At 43.9% G+C, this 25950-nt stretch overlaps 1 protein-coding gene across 1 annotated transcript in view; it reads left to right on the plus strand.

Annotated features, from left to right (window-relative positions):
- The first annotated feature begins 185 nt into the window (after positions 1-185).
- Positions 186-25950, plus strand: part of LY9 (lymphocyte antigen 9) — a 34480-nt gene continuing 8715 nt past the window's right edge. The window contains exons 1-5 of the mRNA XM_012449653.3: positions 186-350; positions 4401-4727; positions 21392-21667; positions 22170-22514; positions 24292-24561. Of these exons, the coding sequence (XP_012305076.2) occupies positions 227-350; positions 4401-4727; positions 21392-21667; positions 22170-22514; positions 24292-24561 (1342 nt within the window). The 5' untranslated portion in view covers positions 186-226. The remainder of the gene's footprint in view (positions 351-4400; positions 4728-21391; positions 21668-22169; positions 22515-24291; positions 24562-25950) is intronic.

Below are 25950 nucleotides of genomic sequence, written 5' to 3' on the forward strand. Positions count from 1 at the left end.
ATGCAAAAGCAAGTGATGCTCCACATTGGTCACAAACAAGACCCTGGATAGACTTGGGACTTCTTCCTGCCTAATGCAGACGGAAGAGTTGGTGGTGTTTGGTATAAACAACCCTCCCTCTGACACACACATACACACACACACACACACACATATACACACACACACTTGCGGAAGCTGTGGTAAGTGCATCCTCCTTCAGTCTGAGATCTGAAAATAGATCATCATGGTGGCCTCAAAGAGTCACACAGATGGCTGCGGTCCTGGGCCTTTCTACAATCAGCCACAGAGGAGTCAGCTGCAAATATTCTCTTCTGTTCTACGGACCTCTCTCCTCTTCCTGCTCCTGGGTAAGTCCACTTTATGGCCACCACTGCTTGCTACTGGTGTTCTGAGGCTGGTCGCATTCTCTGTCTGGGAGATTCTTGTTGCTAAAATCAGGAAACTGGCCGGGCGCCGTGGCTCACACCTGTAATCCCAGCACTTTGGGAGGCCGACGTGGGTGGATCACGAGGTCAGTAGATCGAGGCCATCCTGGCCAACATGGTGAAATTCTGTCTCTACTAAAATACAAAAAAGTAGCCGGGCATGGTGGCATGTACCTGTAGTCCCAGCTACTCAGGAGGTTGAAGCAGGAAAATCACTTGAACCCAGGAGGCGGAGGTTGCAGACAGCCGAGACTGCGCCACTGCACTCCAGCCTGGTGACAGAACAAAACTCCATCCAAAAAAAAAAAAAAATCAGGAAGCTCCTCTCCTTGCCGTAAATTACTCCACATGTGCGCATATCCGTGTACCATGAGGGAGTGACGTTCTAGCCCCAGTCTCAAATAACTCTGGGCTCAAACTACATTTCTCTCACCCTCACACTTTCCTAAGAAATGCCAAGTACATAAAGAGTTTGCTCCCTATATAGTGTAGATAAAACCCACAGAAGGCCGGACGCGGTGGCTCACGCCTGTAATCCCAGCACTTTGTGAGGCCGAGGCTGGTGGATCATAAGGTCAAGAGATCAAGACCATCCTGGTCAATATAGTGAAACCCCGTCTCTACTAAAAATACAAAAAATTAGCTGGGCATAGTGGCGCGTGCCTGTAATCCCAGCTACTCGGGAGGCTGAGGCAGGAGAATTGCCTGAACCCGGGAGGTGGAGGTTGTGGTGAGCCGAGATCGTGCCATTGCACTCCAGCCTGGGTAGCAAGAGCGAAACTCCCTCTCAAAAAAAAAAAAAAAAAAAAAACCCACAGAAGGATCCAGGAAAATCCCCTGATGAGAGGCCACCTAGCAATTTCCTAGGAATGGAGAGAACTCCTAGTGTCTTTCTACATATGCCTTGGTTATCACCTTTGCTGGCTTTATTACTGAGGCTTCACGGGGGACCTGCGGGTGGTTGGGTGACCCTGAGCAAGGTGGCGTCTATCTGGATGTCCTTTTCTCCTCAACCTTCTTCCTCCCTACCAAGGCCCAACTCCTGGGAAGCAGCTCTCCGGTACACAGCCCAGACCCCCACTGTCCAGCAGGCAGAGCCCATCCACTAGCTCAGAGAGGATCTCAGCCACCTGGGACTGTGGCAGCTATTGTCCTGCTGTGGTCCCACTTCCCCAGGGTTTCAGGGAAGATGGTACAGGTAGCACTAGAGATCTGAGAGCAGTGGGGTTGGCTGCTGGTGCCTGAGGGGAGCTCTAGAAAAACTCCTAGATGCAGATATGGGTGAATAAGAAACCTAGACCTCAGAGCTGAGGTCTAGTCTGACTTCTCTTCACTTTCAATTTTACCTTGGCTTATCAAAAAAATGCAGAAAGCAGCAGGGCTATTTATGTCTACATCTGACTTTTGGGGTGTTCCTTGGTTGCGTTGAGCAAACCTGAAATAAGCAACGCTCCAGGTCTTCCAAGCCTCAACCGATCAATGTAGTGAATTGCAAACAGTTCAAAGCAAAGAGTCATCTCCTTCGGTCTGGCTCCACTGATTAGGATGACCTCAAATCTCACTCGTTTGGTCTAAAAGGATGATGCTTTTGTGTCTCCAAAGAGTTGTTTCGGGAACTTAAACAGCAGGTGAGTGAAAAGATCCCTCTCACTTTAGTGTCAGGAACATCTGAAATTAATCATTGCTCCATCATTTATTAGTGGTATGAGCCTCTATTTCTTTTTTTTTTTTTTTTTGGAGACGGAGTTTTGCTCCTGTTACCCAGGCTGGAGTGCAATGGCATGATCTCGGCTCACCACAACCTCCACCTCCCGGGTTCAGGCAATTCTCCTGCCTCAGCCTCCTGACTAGCTAGGATTACAGGCACGCACCACCATGCCCAGCTAATTTTTTGTATTTTTAGTAGAGACAGGGTTTCACCATGTTGACCAGGATGGTCTCGATCTCTTGACCTCGTGATCCACCCGCCTCGGCCTCCCAAAGTGCTGGGATTACAGGCGTGAGCCACCGCGCCCGGCACGCCTCTATTTCTTAAGTGTAAAATATAGTTAGGATGCATCACAGAACACTCTGACAGGTTGTAGATGATATATATAAAGTGATTGGCACATAGTTGGCAGAAGCTGTGATTGCTATTATAATAATTACCGTTATGTGCATTATTTGGAAACTATTAAGAGATGGGTGAGTCCAATTCAGTTATTATAGTCTTTGAACACTGTTTTATTATCTGTCCTATGGTGCAATTCAAAATAAAATGGCTGGTACCGGCGCACCGTCACTGCACTTACTGGGAGCTACGTAGCACTGTTTTCTGCGGCAAGATTTGCCCGTGAGGCCCACATCCTGTCCCCTCCACTGACAGTCTGTGAGGCCTTGTTTATGGTTTTTGTCTGATGGAAGAAAATCTGAGGTCAAAACAAGTCATATGCACTTGGCCAAGACCCAGCAGCTCCTCGGCCTCCAGGATAGAGATGGGCAGTACTCCCGGCCTCCCTACTCCAGCAGCACCATGGACATAGGATCTGGACTCTGTGACTGATCAACCCTGTAATCTCAGGGAAGTGGCTTAAATTCTATACATTTCAGCTCCTCATCTGTAAAAAGAAGCTAATTATAGTAGTTATTAGGATTAAATGAGATAATTTACATAATGTACCTAATGCACACATAGCAATCATAAGCAGTGTCTTCTAGATGGGAAGAGCTCTCTTTTAGAAAACTTCAAATTAGCCTCACATCAACTCAGTCTGAATCCGCCCAAAGAATCCACCCGACCCAACCTTCTCACATCCAGGGTCCCCAGCTCTGCATGCTCCGTGGCTGCCTCTCCACAAGGTGCAAGTGCTCGGCTGATGGAGGTCTAAGCAAAGAATCCCCATGACCTGCCGCAAGCAGCCTCTCTCCTCCTTGTGTCTGCACGTTCTGTAACCTCTGGGTTTTCGGAGCTTGCTTCAGCCTTCTTCCACTCCTCCAGGCTGTGCTTATGCTCCTTTTTTTCTCTCTAACAATTTCTACTTATTTTGCCACCCAGAATTCCTGGTGGAGTCTGGATCCCAAACCCATCTGATTCGGTCTAGAATTTTCAGAGTGCTCTCCAGAGCCTCAGAAGCCCTGGAAATCCAAGCTGGGGTCACCCAGAAGATACCCACAGGGTCCCTACAAGAAAATTAGCTGCCTTGGACAAATGCCAGCTTCCTAGATGCCTTGATAACAATGTTTATCAGGAATAAGATCTTGCCTAGGATGAGGAAATCAGGAACTGTATTGGCCCTACCAGCTATTCTTACCCCCAAACCTGGCCAAAGTCAGTCTAAGATCCCATGGACAATGAGGGGGAAAGAAGGGTAAGGTAGAGGTGGGAGAGGCTCCTTTAGTTCCCAACACTGCTATGAGAATTCTCAAACATTCAGAACAGTTGGAGCATTTACAGTGAACATTCATATGCCTACTACCTAGGTTCTAACACTAATGTTTTACTTTGCTTGCTATATCACTCATCTGCCCATCTAGCCATCCCTCTGACCATCCATCTATTTACCTTATTTTTTAAAATATGCTCCTTTTCACTTCATTGGCTATTCACAATTTGCAGCAACCTGCTTTCATTTAATTTTTACCATATCCCTTGAAGCAAATGGTGCAGGTATGAGCATTTCAATCTTTTAGATAAGTAAACTGATTCTCAGAAAAATTCAGAAATGTACCCAAAGTCACAAGGCTAATTTCCCTACTGGAACAGAAACCAGAAGATCTGTTTCACAGATTGTTGTAGCTACTTTTAAGGGAGACAGTGTTTGGAGAATAGAGAATGAATGACTTTGCTAGCAATGGACCTAGAAGAAGGACAAGAATTTCATTTCATTTCTCAGCATCTGACATTTGTGCCCAATGTGTATTCACACAGTGCAAGAAGGAAGGCTAGCTCAAGGAGTCTAGCTGCTCCTCCAAGTCCCTCTTCTGTCTCTGCAGGACTAAGAGCCTCTGGAGAGGACTCAGCCCCAACAGAGGTGTCAGGGATCCTAGGGGGTTCTGTGACTCTCCCCCTAAATATCTCAGTAGACACAGACATTGAGAACGTCGCCTGGAATGGTCCCAAAATTGCTCTTGCTTTCGCAAATCCCAAAGATGTAACCGTTATGGACAAAAGCTACCAGGGCCGACTAAACATCACCAGATGGAGTTACTCCCTGTACATCAGCAATCTGACTCTGAACGATGCAGGCTCCTACAAAGCCCAGATAAACAAAAAGAATTCTCAAGTCACCACTAAGGAAGAATTTACCCTGTCCGTCTATGGTAAGTTCCAGAGAGCTTCTGTGTTTCGATCTTTTCTTTCTCTTATGTGTGCAAATGTTTGGGGTATGTCTGAAATTTTGTTATATGTATACAGTGCACACTGATGAAGTCAGGGTTTTCCATGTGTCTACTGCCTGAGTACAATACATTCTTGTTAAGTATAGTCACCCTACTCTGCTATCAAAAATTGAATTTATTCTATCTTACTGTATGTTTGTACCTTTTAACCCACTTCTCTTCATCATCCCCCCAACCACCCACTCCCCACACTGACCCTTCTCAGTCTCTGGTATCTATCTTTCCACCATCTACCTCCATATGATCAAATTTTTGTACTCACATATAAGTGAGAATATGTGATATGTGTCTTTTTGTGCCTGACTTACTTCACTTAAGATAATGACCTAAAGTTTCAGCCATGTTGCTGCAAAAGACACAATTTCATTCTTTTTACTGATTGTTAAATTTTTAAAATATATCTAGAGGGCACAAGTGTAGATTTTTAATTTCCAACTTAATTTCTTTGTTGACCCAATGGTCAGGAGCATGTTGTTTAATTTTCATGTATTTGTATCATTTTGTTTTATTCCATTGGAATTGAAAAGATATTTGATACGATTTCAGTGTTTTAAAGTTTGTTGAGACTTGTCTTGTGGCCTAACATACGGTTTATCCTGGAGAATGTTTCATTTACTAATGAAAAGAACGTATATTCTGCAGTTGTTTGACAGAATGTTCTGTAAATATCTGTTAGGTCCATTTGGTCTAAACTCCAATTTAAATCCAATGTTTCTTTGTTGGTTTTTTCTGTCTAGAAGGTCTGTCTAATGCGGGGAGTGGAGTGCTGAAGTCCTCCTAAATATATTTAGAGGGTACAAGTGTAGATTTTTATTATTATTCTACTGCGCTCTCTCTCTCTCTCTCTCTCTCTCTCTCTCTCTCTCTGGCAATATTGCTTTATGAATCTAGGTGCTCCAGTGTTGGATGCATACACATTTAGAATTGTTATATCCTCTTGCTGGATTGATCTCTTCATCATTACATAATGGCATTCTTTGTCTTTTTTTTTTAGACTTAAAGTCTGTTTATCTGATCTAAATAGAGCTACTCCTGCTTGCTTTTGGTTTCCATTTACATGGAATTTTTTTTTTCTATTTCTTTACTTTCAGTCTATATGTCTTTACTGTTAAGGTGATTAGCATATAGATGGATTATGTTTTTAAATCCATTCAACCATTTTACATTTTTTAAATGGAGAATTTAATTAATTTACATTCAAAGTTATTATTGATATGTGAAGCTTTTTCCTGTATACTGTTGTTTTCTGGTTGTCTTATATATTCTTTGTTTCTTTCTCTCTTATTGTTTGTCATTGTGATTTGGTGGGTATCCATAGTGGCATCATTCAAGTCCTTTCTCTTCATACTTTGTGTGATTGCTTTACAAATGAGTTTTATACTTCTGTGTGTTTCCATCATGGTAAATGTCATCTTTTGCTTCCAGGTTTAGTACTCCCTTAAGCATTTCTTGTAGAACCCCATCTAGTGGCAACAAATTCTCTCAGCATTTGCTTGTCTGGGAAAGGCTATTTCTCCTTTTTTATAAAGAATAATTTTCCTGGATATATAGTATTCTTGGCTGACACTTTGAATATCTTATTCCATTCTCTTCTGACCTGCAAAGTTTCTGCTGAGAAATCCACCATTCGTCTGATGGGCTTTCCTATATAGGTGGCTAGATGTTTTCCTCTTACTGTTTTTATGATTTGCTCTTTGACTCTAGACAGTTTGACTATAATGTGTCATGGAAACCCTTTTGCATTGTATTTTCCTGGGAATCGCTGAGCCTCCTGTATCTGGATGTCTAAAACTCTTGTTAAGCATGGGGAGTTTTTATCTATCATTTCATTAAATATATTTTCTAATCAGTTATTTGTCTCTTTGCCCTCAGGGATAGAAAAAATTTGAATGTTTTATCACTTTATGTTGTCCCAAATGTAACAAAGGTTTGGCTCATTCTTTATTCTTATTTTTTTATTTTTTTGTTTGGCCGGATTCTTTCAAAATACCTGTCTTCAAGTTGTGAGATTCTTTATTCTGCCTAGTCTATTGTTGAAGCTTTCAAGTATATTTTGTATTTCCTTCAATGAATTATTCAATTCCAGAGTTTCCATTTATTCTGCGTTTTAAATATCTTTCTCTTTGGTTAATTAATTTATCATTCATATCCAGAATTGTTTTTCTGATTTCTTTGCACTGTTTTTCAGAATTCTCTTGTATCTCACTGAGCTTTAAAATCAATGTTTTGAATTCTTTACCTGGAATTTCAAAAATTTCTTTTTGGTTAAGATCTATTGCTGGAGAATTATTTTGTTCCTTTGAAGGTGTCATATTTCCTTCCTTTTTCATGTTTCTCATGTCCTTACATTGATATCTGTGCATCTGGTGTAGCTGTACCTTCATCCTATTTTTGAATTTACTTTCATGGGTAAGTCTTTTTCCTGAAAGTGCAACTGTTGTGTTGTTGGGGAAGGGCACTCTGGTTTTGATTCTGGGTGTGTGGAATAGTATAGTCTCTGTATGATTTATTTGGCTGTAAATAACATTAGTGGTATCTGTTATTCCCTCAGTGGGTCAGGGTGTGGTTATTAATAGAGGCTGTGCTGGGGATTTGTTGGGAAACAGCCCAGCCCTGTGCGTGGATGCTCCACCTCCTGGCAGTGACGAGGGAGTGAGAAAAGAAATAAAGACAAAGAAACAGGAATAGAATTTTACAGCATGGGTCCAGGGGCCCAATGCTCTCTCACCATTGGCAATGAGCTCTAGGCTTCATGCACTTTTATTGGGTGCATTATCTTGTTAATCTTGCAGGGCTGTGGGGAGGGGGTTGAGGAGGAAGATAGCTAGAGGAAGAGCATGTGTCTGCAGCATTCAATAGCAAACATGGTTCTCCTAAGAAATGCTAAGTACGGACACTGAGATTTTACCACCCATTGTCTATCCAGGTGTTTTGGCAAGAGAGGTGCAGTGATAAGGTGCCATAAGGTCTGACCACACATAATGCATTAAGGGGCTTTTCTTTCCCAAGCATTATGGACACAGAGCAATTGGAATTGCTCCATATTCTGAGAACGTAGGCAGAGCCCGTGGTGTTCCCATGATCTCTGCCCTATAAGGCTTTCTGGCCTTACCAGCTCCCATCTGCAAAGACCTACCCAAGTCTCGTAAGCAGAGGTTGCATTACTTCCCAGAGTCTTTTGCATAAGCTCCCTTTACGAGATCCTCACACAAACTATGTTGGGAAGAGTTGTAAAACTAAAGCAGTTTTTTCTGCTTTGCAGCCACACTGCAGTGTTCCGCAGTTGTGGGGCACTCTCAGATGGTCTCCTGTTACCACTTCACCTCTGCTTTTTTATTTCACTGCACCATAGTTTGGATATGATCCGTGGCACAAATCTCAGTGTATAAAAAGCAAAGCAAGCTTGTAATCATTTAACTATAAGTAACACAGGTCTGCCCCTGGCCATCTCTTCCCGTATCTCCTCCCTTCTTTTTAGCAAAGAGGATGAAAGCGATTATGGCTTATTCATGTCTTTGATTGTCTCTGAAAATTTCTGCTGCATTTGTAGAGTAAAAACAGGCAGAATAAACAGACACCTGCAAAACAAATTAGCAATTGTGGATCCATCAAGAGTTTTAACCCATTTGATAGGATTCAGGCTTGAAAGCTTATTTGCAGCTCCTTCCAATATATCAGCTGCAGGTAAAACATTTAAATGAGCCTGTGAGGCCTGAAAAATCTGTTCATTTAATTTGGCAATATCCAGTGTTGTTCTCGTTCCCTAGGAAGTGTCTCCTTACTTGTTCCCAATGATGTTCATTAGAATTATAAGTATGAGGGGTAATACAATAATCAGATGTGTTCCAATCATAATTCAACTGTAATCTCTGTTCTAAGCTCATTATTCAATCTCCCATCCAAATTACAGTTTGTGGAAGATTATTAATTTGATTAGCCAATTTTTGATTAATTCTTGTTTGAGAATTCCAAAGCGTGGAAAAATTTTTCTGGCAAACATCCATATGGTGGGCAGTTTGAACTCAGGTGTGCAGAGCTTCTCCTGCAGCTGCAGCACCAGCTGCCACACCTATAATTCCCATGACAGCAGCAATCAGCGTAAATATGAATCTTTTTGAATGATTTAAGACTCCTTTTAGCACCTTTGTGATAATATGTACTGAAGGAGAGGCTTTCCATGGTCAGTTAAGAGTTACTGGAATCCACACTCCTTCCCTGGCTCTGACTAGTAAAATACTATTTTCAAGATTAAATGTTGAATTAATGCAAGTAGACAATTTACAATTTTTACAGGTAAGGGCTTGAGTATCAGGTCTAATGCTTACATTTCCTACTACCAACATATAGGTGGCTTAACACAACTTAGAAATGGAATAGCTCAGTTTGAGATTAAATCAACATTAAAAGAAACTCCATTGTTTTTTGTGCCAATCGATCCTCTTCCTTTCCACACTCTCATATGAGCTGTTGCCATAGCCAATTTCCACAGCTCCAGATGCTCTGGACTTAAAATGGGTTTCATAAGCTTTGGTCTGGGCAGGGCTGTTCCTTTATCTTCCCATTTAATGGGAAAAGGAGATTCTATTCTTTTAGTAAGGTTATTTCTAGTTATTAAGGTTTCATTATTTCTAACAATATTGGTGCATCTACACAAGATGCCTACCTCACACAATTTTTTCTTAATTCACCTTTAGAAGCCCAATCAATGATTGCCCCATATGCATTATCTTGAAGTATGACTGCCCTGTCAGCTACACAATCTTTCCAAATAAGAATTTCTAATTGAGGAGACCATTTTGGATTGGTTTTGGGGCAGCTTTTTCCTTTCAGCTTATATTGATTAGTGTACTCAAAAGTTGTGTAATATCCATTGGGTTATATCTTACATAGCATATTTGGTCTAAAGGACATTCCACTGCCTATATGATAAGTAGGACCAGTTCTATTATTCCTTGGGATGTATATTAACCAGCTTTGAGGCTTTAGGGTTAAATACCCTGGAGCTTTCCCAAGACAGACAGATGGAGGAAAGTGATATCCAAGAGAGACATTCATTAACATTCCTTCCTCCTCTGGTTGAGCAGGACACCGGTCATCAGTAGGACCAGACATCCAAATGCTATCATTTATGTTTGCTTCTATAGGTGAATCCATCCAAGTGATAGGTCTAATCAAAGGTGGGAATGGCACATAAGCCCAATACATATAGTTCTCTTCTGCTGAAACAGGGTTATTACTTACTGCAGCAGCCATAACCATGACTGCTGCTAGAGTAAGATTACCCGGTGTCACCTCCATGCAAGTCTCCATTAGGCTTGCTGTTGCCATATGCACCAGCCTGTTCAGTTGACCCCATGTCAGCGGGTTGGCTTTCTGTCTTGCCGTCATCCCTGAGACACTCAGCTTGGCTGTCTTGCACCGTACCGCTCCTGGGCCTGGTCTGTTTCTCTTCTTGCTCCATGGTTTGGAGGAGTTCATTGAAAATCTTCAGCTGTCTCACAGGTACCCAAATGTGAGGTTGGTTTTCTCCTGGTAATATATAAGCATAGCCTCTTCCCCAGGGTACAGCCTTTCCCAAGTTCCACTGATTGGTGATGGAATCTTTCCACCATACTGTCTTTCCTTCCTTCGGATTAATTTCGTGTCCAACAAAATATTGTTCTGCAGCCATGGACACTTGATCTTTGGAAATGTTCAAAAAATTTAAAGTGACTAGTGCCAATTGTAATTGTACATGGGGAGTAAAATACTCCTTATTATCTCCCCCATTTTTTTGTTTTGCCAATTGAGTTTTTAAGATTCTGTTTGCCCTTTCTACTATTGCTTGTCCCTGGGAGTTATAGGGGCTTTTTGTTGTATGAATTATGTTCCACTGTTCTAGGAACTGGCTTTAGTGGCTTACTGCAGTATTCTGGCCCATTATCAGTTTTACTTTTTTGTGGGAATCTCATAACTGCAAAGCAAGAAAATAGGTATTTTTTAACACGTGCAGTGCTTTCTCCTGTTCGGCAAGTCACCCAAATGAAATGAGAGAAAGTATTCACAGTAACATGAACGTAAGATAATTTCCCAACTGAAGGAATGTGAGTAACTTCCATTTGCCAGATTGAATTTGTGTATAATCCTCTAGGATTTACCCCTGCCTCCTGAGTGGGCAGTTGGAGAACTTGACATTGAGGGCAATGTTGGACAATTTGTTTTACCTGTCTCCAAGTCAAAGGAAATTTGCTTTTTAAACCCACCGCATTTGTATGTGTTAATGCATGAAATTTTTTGGCTTCTGTAAAAACTGTAGAAACCAGTAAGTTTGCCTGTTTGCTTGAGCTAGAGGTTCAGGTAAACAAGTATGTGCTTAAATGTGTGTGATATAAAATGGAGCTTCTTTGCTGTTAACTGCTTTTTGAAGTGATTCAAATCGCTTTCTTAATTGATTATCCTGAATGTATTTTAACAACACAGTTTCTACATTTTTTTGTAGAATGTACTACATAAGCTGAGTCTGAAACCAGATTAACTGGTTGCTGTATATCTGTCAGGACCGAGATAACTGCCCTTAACTCTACTCTGTGCTGATTGAAAATTTGTTTGGATAACTCTATGAAAAGGACCTGTGTAAGCTGCCTTTCCATGCTTAGATGCATCAGTAAAAACAGTAACAGCGCCCTTCATTGGCTGACCTTGGATAATTTTAGGTAAAACCCATGATGTAAGCTTTAGGAACTGAAAAACTTTTGTTTTAGGATAATGTTTATTAATTTTGCCTATGAAATCTGCCAAGCTTAATTGCCAATTGACCGAATTAATGTAAGCATGTTGAACTTGTTTTTTAGTTAAAGTAACAATTATTTTGTCAGGTTCATATTCAGACAATTGAACAATCCTTGTTCTGCCTTTACTAATGACACTAGCTATTTGATGCAAGTATACAGTTAAAGTTTCACTTGTATTGTGAGGTAAGAAGATCTATTCTACTAAACTTTTATCTTGAACAAAGACTTCTATTGGAGAATAAGGTGTTGAGAACACAATGAGCTGTTAACTGTGAGTTACTGTTAATTCTTTCTACCTGGGCTTGCTGTATTTTTTCTTTAATTATTTTTAACTCCTCAGCTGCTTCTTCTGTTAACACTTTCACTATTTAAATTTGGATCTTCTTTTAAAATTGCAAATAGATTAGACATTGCATAAGTAGGAATACCGAGAGCTAGCCTTATCCAATTAATATCTCCTAACAACTTTTGAAAATTGTTTAGTGTTTTAAGTCTGTCCTTTCTAATTTCTGCCTTTCAAGGGCATATTTGCCTCTTTTCAACTTGCATTCCCAAACATTTTACTGGTGTTGAGGTTTGAATTTTATCAGGAGCTATAATTAGCCCTGCTTTCTGCACACATTCTTTTAGGCAATTATAACATAGAACCAACATTTCTCTAGTTTCTGCAACACATAATATATCATCAACATAGTGAATGATACAGCATTGAGGAAACTGCTCTCTAACAGGCTGAATAGCATTTCCCACAAAAGTCTGACACGCTATAGGACTATTTAACATTCCTTGAGGCAAAACCTTCCATTGATACCTCCTAGCTGGCTTTTGGTTGTTTACTGCAGGTATTGTGAAAGCAAATCTTTTGCAATTCTGCTTTGCCAGAGGAATTTTAAAGAAACAGTCTTTTAAATCATATGATTATTAAAGGCCATTCTTTTGGGATCATCGCAGGTGAAGGCATACCTGGCTGTAATGCTCCCATGGGTTGGATTACTGCATTTACTGCTTTCATCCCCCAGATTTTTTTTGAATTACAAATACCAGGGAATTCCAGGGAGAAAATGAAGGTTCTATATGCCCTCTTTCCAGCTGCTCTTGTGCTAATTCGTGTAGAGCCTCCAATTTATGCTTTGGAAGCGGCCACTGCTCAACTCATATCGGTTTTTCTGTTTTCCATGTTAAACCAACGGGTTCTGGAGGCTCATCAGTGGCTGCTACTAAAAATTGTAGCCAATCCCTGCTCTAATTTTATAGCAGCTTCTACAGGTTGAGTGATTCCATTTTCATTTTTTCCTAATCCTTTTCCAGGCCAATATCCCATTTGAGACATAATCTTTTGACTTTGCTTGCTGTAAGCGTTTGGTAGAAAACAGATTTCAGCCCCTCACTGTTGTAAAATGTCCCTCCCCCACAAATTAATGGAAACATCCGTAACCATAGGTTGAATAGTGCCTTGCTGGCCTTTAGGTCCCACACAATGCAAAATTAAAGAGCTCTGATGAACTTCAGAGGCTATTCCAACCCCAGCTAATTTCATATTAGCCTTTTGTTTTGGCCAGTGCTTGGACCATTGACTAGAGCATATTATGGAAACATCCCCTCCAGTATTTACCAGATCTTTAAAAGCTTTTTCTTGAATTGTGATATTACAAACTGGCCAATTATCTGTAACTTCGCTTGCCCAGTACATTGCTTTTTCTTGAAAATTACCAATTTGCTTCTTTCTTACTGCATTAGTGGTTCCTACTTTTACATAAGGTAGAAGCAATAATTGAGCAATTCTGTCTCCTGGTTCTGCTTTCCAGGGTGCACTGGAAGTCACTATCAACTGAATTTCTCCTTTTAGACCTGGATAAACAATTCCCGCAAGAATCTGCACTCCGTGCAATTTGACACTGGCCCTACCTACAACAAGTTCTACCGTATTTTCTGGTAGAGGCCCGCACACTCCTGTAGATAATTTCTGTGGTACATCCCCTGGGAGAATTGTTACAGGCTGAATGCAGCACAGACTTACTGTTGCACTTCCTGAGGTAGCAGGATTAAAATTTTACAACACTTGGTCTATGGTGGCATTTGCTGCACACTGCTATAAACTACGGGTGTAGCGACTTCTACCCATTGTCCTGTTAATTGTCCTGGTGGCAGAGGTCGTACCTCCTGAGTTTGCCACTTAATAAATAGATTTGTACCCTGCCAGGACTATGGAGAAGGTGGCCATTCATGACTATCCCATTTTGGTGCTGTTGGCTCAGCCCATTTTTGAGTGAATACTGAAGGAGTTTCCTCCAAACTGTGAGGCATTTTAGACACATTTGCATAGATTACCTCCTTTTAGTGATGCCCTCCTGAAATTGCTCTTTCCGTTTCTCTTTTTTTCGACCTGACAGATTTTCTATCAAACTCTTCTTCACTATTATCTTCTATACTGATATTTACACTATTCTCAGGAGTTCCTACAGCCCCCTGACTCTTTGCCAAGAGTGCTTTTTACAATATTCTCAGGAGTTCCTATGGCCCCCCGACTCTCTTCACCGAGAGTGCCTTTTACAATATTCTCAGGAGTTCCTATGGCCCCCCGACTCTCTTCACCGAGAGTGCCTTTTACAATATTCTCAGGAGTTCCTATATCTGGGAACCACAGACAATACCGATCCACTGCCTCAAAAAGAGTAATGAGATTTTCCGTCCCAATCTTTATACCCCCTTTCTTTAAAAGTTCCCGAATAAGAACAAGGTAATGATTATACTTGCTCTACGATTTTCCCATTTTGTCACCCTAGAATACTCCAGGTGCGCTAGCTTACCGCTAGGCCGACCGAAACACGTTCCCGGGAATCCCTCGATGAACTGCTCCCCGCAAATGACCACGCTCAAGTGTCTGTTCATCAGGAACACAGGGAATCCACGTTGAGCAACAGATGTTGGGAACCAGCCCAACCCTGTGCGTGGGTGCTCCCTGTCCCAGAAGTGAGGAGGGGGTCCCGGCAGTGACGAGGGAGTGAGAAAAGAAAGACAAATACACGGCCGGGCGCGGTGGCTCACGCCTGTAATCCCAGCACTTTGAGAGGCCGAGGCGGGTGGATCACGAGGTCAAGAGATCGAGACCATCCTGGTCAACACGGTGAAACCCCGTCTCTACCAAAAATACAAAAATTAGCTGGGCGTGGTGGCGAGAGCCTGTAATCCCAGCTACTCAGGAGGCTGAGGCAGGAGAATTGCCTGAACCCAGAAGGCGGAGGTTGCGGTGAGCCGAGATCGCGCCATTGCACTCCAGCCTGGGTAACAAGAGCGAAACTCCGTCTCAAAAAAAAAAAAAAAAAAAAAAAAAAAAGTCAAATACACAAGAATAGAAGGTTACAGCAGGGGTCCAGGGGTCTAACACCCTCTGGCGGGTCTGGGCTTCAGGCGCTTTTATTGGGTGCATTATCTTGTTAATCTTGCAGGGCTGTGGGGAGGGGTTGAGGAGGAAGATAGCCAGAGGAAGTGCAGGTGTCTGCAGCATTCAACAGCAAACAGGTTCTCCTAAGAAATGCTAACTAAGGACACCGAGATTTCACCACCCATTGTCTATCCAGGTGTTTTGGCAAGAGAGGTGCAGTGATAAGGCGCCATAAGTCCTGGCCACTATGTATGAATTTTGTGGCTGGACACAATGCAACAAGGGGCTTTTATCTCCCCAGCATTGTGGACGCAGAGCAATTGGAATTGCTCCATATTCTGAAAACGTGAGCAGAGCCTGTGGTGTTCCCGTGATCTCTGCCCTGTAAGGCTTTCTGGCCTTACCAGCTCCCATCTGCAAAGACCCTCCCAAGTCTTGTGAGCAGAGGTTGCATTACTTCCCAGAGTCTTTTGCATAAGCTCCTTTTACGAGATCCTCACGCAAACTCTATGTTGGGAAGAGTTGTGGAGCCAAAGCAGTTTTTTCTGCTTTGCAGCCACACCACAGCGTTCGGCAGTTACAAACACTCTCAGATGTGCTTTATCGTAGGCCTCCTGTTATCGCTTGATCTCTGCTTTTTTATTTTCCTGCACCATAGTGTGCTTATGATCTGTGGCACAAATCTCAGTGTATAAAAAGCAAAACAAGCTCGAATCATTTAACTGTAAGTAACACAGGTCTGCCCCTGACCATCTCTCCCCACAGGGATTGAAATGTCAAGTGGGCCAGTCATCAGGCCACAGTGGTGGCAGCATACCTATCTTTGTGCCTCAAGGCGGTGTATGCAGTGTTCATGCTTCTCAGCAGGCCGATTTTTAGGTCTCCAGGTGGCTTGCTCAGATACCGATAATGGCAGCAGTGAGCTGGGTGGGTGAGCAGGTTCTCAGGCCCCTGTGCAGGCAGTGTGGCATGGGCAATGACAGTAGCAGGATGATTCTCTGGGTCCCAAGCAGTGTGCATTAATGTTGATGGTGGCTGCAATGGCCTGGGCAGGCCAGTCTCCAGGACCACAGGTGGTGGTAGTGGCTGGGAGTTAGGCCCACGCTAGTCCCCTAGAGAAAAGTGCTCAGGTGCCCAAGGTGGTGGGTTGGGTTGGGCAATCCCCAAGATGCTGGCCTATGTGTTCTCTTTCCAAGAGGGGCGGCTGAAGCCAGGCTGAGTGGGCTTGTGCTCAAGCCCCCAGTGATGAAAGCAGCCACCAGCTATGGTATGTGGGAGCAGGACGATCCTCAGGCCCCCAGCAGAGTGCTCAGGTGAGAACAGGAGCAGACACAGTGAGGCCCTGCCACTGGAGAGGGTGAGGCCACGTTCAGTGGCCATAGCCTGGAATGGCAGATGGGGAATATGCATCCCTCTCAGCCTCGGTCCCAGGAGGGCTTCCCCTAAGCCAGCCCTAGCTGGAGAAGCTTTTGACCAGCTTGTGACCAAGTTGCAGCAGCAACTCACAGACCACTACTTTACCCAGTTTCGGTCACAGCAGCATTCACTTCCTAGGACCAGAAACTGCAGCCCACACCTCTCTTGCTACTTAGCTGTACCTGCAGATGCTCCCAGATCATACTCTAGTCTCAGCAGCAACAGTTTTAGTTCCCTAACACTTTAGACCCAACACTGTTGGGCCGCAGGACAGCATGCAATCTGCCAAAGGCTAAGTTTGAAAATGGTCCCTTACTATAGCTGCATAGGTCTCAGAAAGAGTGTGGAACCCAGTAGAAGCTCCCTCCCTGGAGCAGTTCTGCCCCACAGTCTCCCAGCAGCTCCCTATGGTAGGCAGCTTGGAGGGTCAAAGGGGTTAGGTCTTGAGAGGGTTAAAGGGGTCTCCTGAGGCCAGGATTGCATGATTCTGCAGTGAGATGTGGGCCACGGGAAGTCTCTCACTCACCTCTATTGGGAAATCACTCCCAGCTCCCAGCAGATCGCAGCTGGGGAGGCTGCCTCTGTTCCTTCTCCTTCCCTGCTTTTTGTGTTTCCTGTCACCTCTCTGTTGAATTCCAGCATTCTCCCTTGTAAAATGTGTTTCAAATGTTTTGACTGTGTGTATACTATTTTAGCTCTTCTAAGTGGAGGAGGTAGGCATTAAATGCTTCAGTAAGCCATTTGAAACCCCTTCTCTTGATCTTTTATTTTTAAAACCATTCTTTTTCTCCAGGAATTTATCTCTCTAGGAGAAATATGACTACTATGTTGGTCATTTTTCGCCTAATCCCATATACGCAGATGTCAAGATTGGAAGACACACCCATAAACTCCTTACATGTTATATAATTGCCATAATTCATGTAACTGGTCTCCTACTTGTAGAAATATTGTTTCCGCTTATAGAAATATTGTTTCCAGTATTTTCTCTTATAAACAATGCTGCAATGAATATTCTTATGCACCTATCTTTTCACGCTTATTTAAGTAGGTTATATTCTGATGAATAAACCTAGAATATATATACATGGGGTCAAGTTACTGAATCAAATGGTATATGCATTTTACTGTTTTTGAGACATCGTCCCACTACATCACCTAGGCTGGTCTCCAATTCCTGGGCTCAAGTGATCCTCCTGCCTCGATCTCCCAAGTATCTGGGACTACAAGTACTTGCTACCATGCCCAGCTTTTAAATCCTGAATTTATTATTATTATTATTATTATTATCAGTATTTCAGAGAGACAGAGTCTCATTTTGTTGTCCAGGCTAGTCTCAAACTCCTGGACTCAAGCTATCCCCTTCCCTCAACCTCCCAAGTAGCTGGGACTACAGGCATGTGCCACCGTGCCTGGCTTTAAAATCCTAAATTTTTATTTATTATTATCATTTTATTTTGCAGATACTGGTTCTCACTTTGTTGATCAGGCTGATTTCAAACTCCTGGCACAATTTGCCCTCCTCAGCCTCCCAAAGTGCTAGGATTATAGGCATGAGTCACCGTGTCTAGCCATCTTTTCATGTATTTAATAGCCTCTGTATTCTCTTTTCCGTAACTCTCCATTAATATTCTTTACTCACCTGTATTAATGTGATAGGGATGCTGTAACAAAATACCACAGAACAGATGGCTTAAACAACAGAAATTTATTTCTCACAATTCCGGAGACTAGAAATCCAAACTCAGGTGTTGTTAGGTCTGGTTTTTCCTGGAACGTCTCTTCTCGGCTTGTATTTGGCCACGTTTTCACTGTGCCCTCACACAGTCATTCCCTTGTCTGTGTATGTCCTAATCTCTTCTTATAAGCACATCAGTCATATTGTATTAGGGTTCACCCTAACAATTCCATTTTAACTTAATTACCTCTTTAGGGGCACTGTCTCCAAATACAGTCACATTCTGAGGTACTGGGGATTAGAACCTTTATGTATGAATTTCGTAGGGAACAGAATTCAGCCTAACATTCTACCCACGGGCCTCCCAAAATTCATATCCGTCTCACATCTTGTATAAGTAGCAAGGAGAAACCAGGCAGTGCCTTCAACTCTTTTGTGATGCCCTGCTTTTTGCCAGCTAAAACTAACTCTCCTTTTCCCTGACTAAAAGCTGTTCAGGCTTTATGTTAGCCTTTTTGAGCTGACCAGACTCCATCTTGGCTTCTGCATTTTAGTAACCTTCTCCCTGTTAAGTATGTGACTGTAGCATAAAGCAAGGTCAGGCTGACACAGGGCACCCAGGAATGCTTTGTTGATAAGAGGCCGAGTAAGTGGTATGAGCAGAGCCTGGAAATGCAGCTGCAGTGAGCGCCCAGAGCCCGCCTTATCTATAGGGTGTATGTCTTTCATGACGGCTGCACTCCTCACGCCTGGCACTGTTTTATTTCCTACGTATCCGTCTTTTCTTCTAAGTTTTTGCTTACTCTGCCTTTGTGAAAACTTTGTTTCTGCTAGGTTTCCCCCATCTTGTTAAAACTAGTGTATATGGCCGGGCGCGGTGGCTCACGCCTATAATCCCAGCACTTTGCGAGGCCGAGGCGGGTGGATCACGAGGTCAAGAGATCGAGACCATCCTGGTCAACATGGCGAAACCCCGTCTCTACTAAAAATATAAAAATTAGCTGGGCGTGGTGGCGAGAGCCTGTAATCCCAGCTACTCCGCAGGCTGAGGCAGGAGAATTGCTTGAACTCAGGAGGCGGAGGTTGCGGTGAGCCGAGATCGTGCCATTGCACTCCAGCCTGGGTAACAAGAGCGAAACTCCATCTCAAAAAAAAAAAAAAAAAAAACCAGCGTACAAAAAACCACCTAACTTTTTCTTCGGGGCCGAGAGAGTTTTGGGCATTAGCCACTCTCGGTTGTCGGCTTAATAAAGGACTCATAATTCATTCTCAGAGTGTGGCGCGTTCCTTGACTCGCTAGGGTACAACACTTTGATTAGAAATCTCCACAGCTAAGTCCCCAAATTTGTCACTTAAACGTTCTACTTTCCACAAAACGCTAGAATACAACGTGGCCAAGTTCTTTGCCTCTTTCCTCCAGTTTCCAGTAACATATTTCTAATTTCTGTCTGAGACCTCACCAGCAATACATTTAATGTTTATATTTTTACCAAAATTCTGCTCATGATGACCTATATATATCTCTAAGGTAATAGCAGCTTTCCCTGCAATGCTCCTATTTCTTTCTGAGTGCTCACCAGAATTCTCGTTAACACCTGTATTTCTACCCAGAGTCTCTTGAAGACAATCTAGGCTTTTTCTAGCACACACCTCAAAATTCTTCCAACCTCTACCCATTAGCACGTTCCAAAGCCACTTCACATTTTTATATTGTTAGAGCTTCATCCCACTTCTGGTATCAAAACCTGTATTGGTTTGCTAGGGCTGCCATAACAAAATACTGCAGACTACCTAGCTTAAATGACAGAAATGTATTGCTCATTTAACCGGAACGCAATTCTGGAGGCCAATGAATGTGTCGGCAGGCTTGATTTCTTCTGAGGCCTCTCTCCTCGGCTTTCAGATGCCACCTTCTCTCTATGGCCTCACATGGGTGTCCGTCTGTCTGTGTTGTCTATGCTCCGCTCTCCCCTTCTTATAAGAATACCACTCATATCAGGTTAGGGCCCACGCTAGTGATCCCAGTTTAACTTAATTACCTCTATCTCCAAATACAGTTCTATCTTCAAATACAGTCACATTCTGAGGTGCTGGAGGTTCAGACTCCAACATCTAAGCTTTGCAGGGACATAGTTCAGCCCATAACACCATCTTTCTATCAGATAGTTTGACTGTTTTCATTGATTGGTAGGGTACTCTGTATCTATTAAGGAAATGGAATTCTATGCAGTTAATAGAATTAGAATGAATCAACACAACATGTGTTGACATACAATAATTTCCAAGATAGATTGTTAATTTTTTAAGGTTCAAAACAGTGTGTAAAGTAAGCACATATCTGTCTGTATCTAGAATATCTCTGGAAAGATCAATGAGAAACTCATAGCAGTAATTGCCTCCAGAAATGGTAATTCTTGGGGAGATGAAATAGATGGCTGGAGGAAAGAAAGTTTAGTTTTTTCATTACATACCTTTTGCATTTTCTCAATTTTTTATGTATTATATATTCAAAAGAAGAAATACTGGGCCAGGCTCAGTGGCTCATGCCTGTAATCCCAGCACTTTGGGAGGCCAAGACGGACAGATCACCTGAGGCCAGGAGTTCGAGACCAGCCTGGCCAATATGGCGAAACCCCATCTCTACTAAAAATACAAAATTAGCTGAGTGTGGTGGCATGTGCCTGTAATCCCAGCTACTCAGGAGGCTGAGGCAGGAGAATCATTTGAACCCGGTAGGAGCAGTGATCATGCTACTGCACTCCAGCCTGGGTAACAGAGTGAGACTCTGTCTCAAAAAAAGAAAAAAAAGAAATATAACTTCATGAAACATTCACATATGCACACACACGTGGTGAACAGTGGAGATAGAACAAAAGGAAAGAGGAAGACAAGGAAGAAGATCTAGAAGCACAAGGCCTCCTAAATTCAGATTCAGATTCTAGAGGCAGAGTTCTCCACTCTATATAGTGTTTGGAGCTGGGCCATTTACCTCACCTATTTATTTATTGGACATTCATGAGTGTTTTTCATAAGCCAGGCTAGGTATTAGATGTTCTGACACAGGAATCAGCCCTGTCTTCAAGGAGTTCTTATACCAGTCGGGGAAAGAGAGAAGTAATCAGACTATTAGTCATGCTGAGTCATGGTGATAACACCAGTAGAGGATGTTATGGGAGCACAGGAGAGGCTCAACCCAGCCTGCAGAGAAGATGTCCCTGCAGCAGGTGATGCTGGCCTCTCTCTGCTGCCCCCAGCTCCCCTATTATCACTACCTTCTTCTCTTGGCTCTTTCCTGCTGGCAAAGGGATCTGAGCATCTTCCCATGCTGTTGTTCCTGCAGAGCAGCTGCAAGAGCCCCAAGTCACCTTGAAGTCTGTGAAGGTGTCTGAGAACTTCTCCTGTAACATCACGTTAATGTGCTCCGTGAAGGGGACAGAGAAAAGTGTTCTGTACAGCTGGACCCCAAGGGACTCCCATGCTTCTGAGTCCAATGAAGGCTCCATTTTTACCATCTCCCGTATGCCCTGTGACCCAGACCTGCCATACACCTGCACAGCTCGGAACCCTGTCAGCCAGAGCAGCTCCCGCCCTGTCCGTGCTGGGCAGTTCTGTACAGGTAACTGGCTCCAGTTTGGCCCTTCAGGGAATTCTAGAAACAATGTGAGCAGCTGTGGAGTCTAAACTCCAGAGTTCTGGTCGGACACAGAGTGGGTGGGGAAGCAAGAGGACAGGCCCGAAGCCTCCTTATTCGCTATCTCAGGGACCTGAGAGGGGCTGGCAGGACTTGGAAAGCCCAGAACACTGTGAGACTCTAAGGGTAGAGCAAGGGAGGAGAAGACAGTATGGATAAAGGAGTCCAGATTGGTCTTTGCTTGGGCGGAGGTGTTTCCAGGCACCCTCAGAAGGGCAGAAAGGGGCACAAGAGTCCAGGTATTCAGTGGGCAGAGCCAGTTGGAACAGGTGCTCATGCTCTGAGCAGACACGCCCCTCAGAGGATGAGGCTAGGGGGAAGAGGCAGAGGAGGAGGGACTCCAGTCCCCTCGGTCCCCTTTAGGCTGCCTGAGGGCCAAGGGAATAGGGACACTGACTGAGCTGCAATGTCTCATCTCTGACCACAGATCCAGGAGCCTCCAGAGGAGAAACAATGGGGGAGACTGTGGTAGGGGTCCTGGGAGAGCCAGTCACCCTGCCACTGGCACTCCCAGTCACCTGTCGGGACACAGAGAAGGTTGTCTGGATGTTTAACACGTCCATCATCAGCAAAGAGAGGGAAGAAGCAGCAACAGCAGATCCACTCATTAAATCCAGGGATCCTTCCAAGAACAGGGTGTGGGTCTCCAACCAGGACTGCTCCCTGAAGATCGACCGGCTGATGATAGAGGACGCCGGCCCCTACCATGCCTATGCGTGCTCAGAGGCCTCTAGAGTCACCAGCATGACACATGTCACCCTGCGCATCCACCGTGAGTCTCTGGGCAGGGCGCCCCTCATTAGATTCCTTCCCTGAAAGCTTTCTCCTCTGCTGCCTTCTCCACTCCCCCTTCTCCCAGGTCTTCCCTCATACTGAAATGCCTCAGACCACCCTGTTTAGTTCACACCAGTTGATGCACAGGAGGAAAACTCATGACTAGCTGCTGGGCAAGTCTACCTGCCAAAGTGCCCTTGGTGGTATGCTGCCAGTTAGACCTCTGCCACCCAAATAGGTGCTTGCCCTGGACTGTCTGCATTGAGTCTCAGAAGGGACGAGGAGGCTGAGCGTGGTGACTCATGCCTGTAATCCCAATACTTGGAGGTCAGGAATTTGAGACCAGCCTGGCCAACATGGTGAAACGCTGTCTTTACTAAAAATACAAAAATTAGCTGGATGTGGTGGTGGATGCCTGTAATCCCAGCTGCTCGGGAGGCTGATGCAGGAGAATCCCTTGAACCCCAAGGGGTAGAGGTTGCAGCGAGCTGAGATCATGCCACTTCACTCCAGCCTGGGTGTGAAAGGACTAGAAACTCACCAACCTGCATATTCTTTTCTTTCTTTCTTTCTTTCTTTCTTTTTTTTTTTTTTTTGAGACAGAGTCACACTCTGTCGCCCAGGCTGGAGTGAAGTGGTGTGATCTTGGCTCACTAGAACCTCAGACTCCCAGGTTGAAGGGATTCTCCTGCCTCAGCCTCCCAAGTAGCTGGGATTACAAGCATGAACCACCACATCTGGCTAATTTTTGTACTTTTAGTAGAGACGGGGTTTTGCCATGTTGGCCAGGCAGGTCTCAAACTCCTGACCTCAGGTGATCCACCCGCCTCAGCCTCCCAAAGTGCCAGGATTACAGAAGTGAGCCACGACGCCTGGCCCCAACCTGCATTTTTATAGACTATTATCATTTTCAATGAAGCCAGAGCTGGCTGGGGTGGAATCAGAGAAAACTGAGGAAAAGCTCCTGATGTCCAAAGACACCGTGGCCTCCGAGAAGGTGGGCCGCTCAGCTCCCCTGAGCGTGAGAACAGAACTCGCATTCTGCTTCTCAGTCCTGGGCCTCCCAGGAGCTTGGCACGGCACTTGCACGGTTTATGTTTACCTGTTCCTTCACCTGAGCCATTCAGACGTGGTCAGCCTACCCCCTGCCTGAGTTTGTCAGGGTCTGGGTATCTGTGAAGAGTCACCGCCATGGTTTTGTTAAAATATGCAGCAAGTCAGCCAAGTCCGTGCCTATCGCCTGCAGTGGCTCAAATATAAAGTAAAAATAAGAATCAACAGGAAACAAATAGAGTCAGTCTTATCATTTCTTTTAAAGTTGCTAATATTTATTGAGCATTTATTCTGTGTCAGGTAAGAAAGGTGTCAGCGCTCACCTCTCTGCATCCCTTATCTCAGATAAATAAATAAATCAGCCTCAAAGGTAAGCCTTGAGGGGTCTTCACAGCACGGGGAAGTGTCTCACCCGTGTTGATTGGATGGATTGCTTTCACAGCTGTAACTACACTGTATAGAATGAGTTAGTACCTTTCTCTCTTCACTTCGCATTAGTTCCCTAATTTCTCACCTGAGCATCAAGAGGTGAAGAGGTGTGTCTGAGATGCCACAAGTAGTGAGGAAAATGCCAGGTGTACCCCAAAATTCCTGTGGCTCCTGGAGGCACTTTGCTGGCAGTGTCAACACTCAGCTTCATGAATACGTTTTCAATGAATTAAGACGGGTGGCTACCCGGGGGGCAGGCCTGATTCCACAGGGAGCTGCCTCTCTCCTCACAGGGAGGCTGAGGAAACCCAAAATCACGTGGAGTCTCAGGCACACCGAAGACGGCATCTGCAGGGTCAGCCTGACCTGCTCCATGGAGGACGGGGGAAATGCCGTGGTGTACACATGGACCCCACCACAGAAGGAAGCTGTGGTGTCGCAAGGGAAATCACACCTCAACGTCTCATGGAGAAGTGGTGAAAATCACCCCAACCTCACATGCATAGCCAGCAACCCTGTCAGCAACACTTCCCACCAGTTTCCTTCTGAGAACATCTGTCCAGGTTTCTCTCCATCTCTATTTACTCAGGCCACAGGGCCTTGGGGCCTCAGATCTAAGAGTTTACATTCTGATTGATTCTTTATGAAGTGCAGTGAGAGGCTGTGGGTGAGAGCCCTTTAGAGTGGCGTGTATCCATGGAAATATGAGCCATGCACGTGATTTTAATGTTAGAAAAAGCAAGAAGAAATACATAAAGTTATTTTAATATGTTTTATTGGGGCCAGGCGCAATTGCTTACGCCTGTAATACCAGCACTTTTGGGAGGCCGAGGCAGGTAGATCACCTAAGGTCAGGAGTTCATGACCAGCCTGGCCAACATGGCAAACCCCATCTCTACTAAAAATACAAAAATTAGTTGGACATGTGGCACATGCCTGTAATCCCAGCTACTCAGGAAGCTGAGGCAGGAGAATCACTTGAACCTGGGAGGTGGAGGTTGCAGTGAGCCGAGATCACGCCACTCTACTCCAGCCTAGGTGACAGAGCTAGACTCCATCTCAAAAAAAAAAAAAAAGAAAAATACGTTTTATTTAACCACAAGTATCCAAAATACCATTATTTCAATGCTTATTCAATACAAAAAATATTCATTAGACACTACATTTTATTTTGTATTACGTCTTTGAGGACCAGTACGTACTTTACACGTACAGCACGTTTTGATTCAGATGCTAAATTTTCAATGAAAGTGTTTAATCATCTTCAGATTTTGTAAAATTTACAGTTGAAAAAATAGACTTATGCACCCAAGTTATTTCAAGCATACTCACCAGTTTTTCAAGAGGGAATTGAGTAGCCATTTTTAAATTAAAACTGAAACTAAATTAAAGAAACACTTTGGTGTCTCAGTAATACCAGCCACATTTCAAGGGCTCATGCATAGCTCATGGCTACCATACTGAACAGTTAGAGGCTTGTGGAGAAAAGCTGATAGGAAGTTGACATGGAAAGGAATGTGGACCACACAGGAACAAAGGCTGTGTGTGTGGGAACTAGAAAAGAAGCCCAGCGGCTCTTACTAAATGCCAAGCACTATTCTAGGCCTTCATGCATTTTTGCATTGTCTACACAACAATCCTACAGGGTACATATTCTCATTTTTCTCCATTATATGAATAAAGAAACTGGGGCTCAGAAAAAATGAGGGACTTGCCCAAGGTCACACAGTAAAGGCTGGATTAGAACCCTGAGCTCTATCTGCTGCTCTTCCACAGAAGGAAGCAGAAAAAGGTATGGTCTACCCAGGATCTGACAATGTTGGGTCAGATTGTATCTGGCAGACAGATCTAGAGCCCGGATCTTAGAGCCAGAGTTCCAGGAATCGGAACTCTCCTCATATCATTTACAGAGGGGCAGTGTAACATGGCGATTAAGGGGGCTGTGGGATTTG

This window comes from Aotus nancymaae, unplaced genomic scaffold (genome assembly GCF_030222135.1).
Source record: "Aotus nancymaae isolate 86718 unplaced genomic scaffold, 86718_ANA_hifiasm-v0.15.2.pri h1tg000108l, whole genome shotgun sequence".
Classification (NCBI taxonomy): domain Eukaryota; kingdom Metazoa; phylum Chordata; class Mammalia; order Primates; family Aotidae; genus Aotus; species Aotus nancymaae.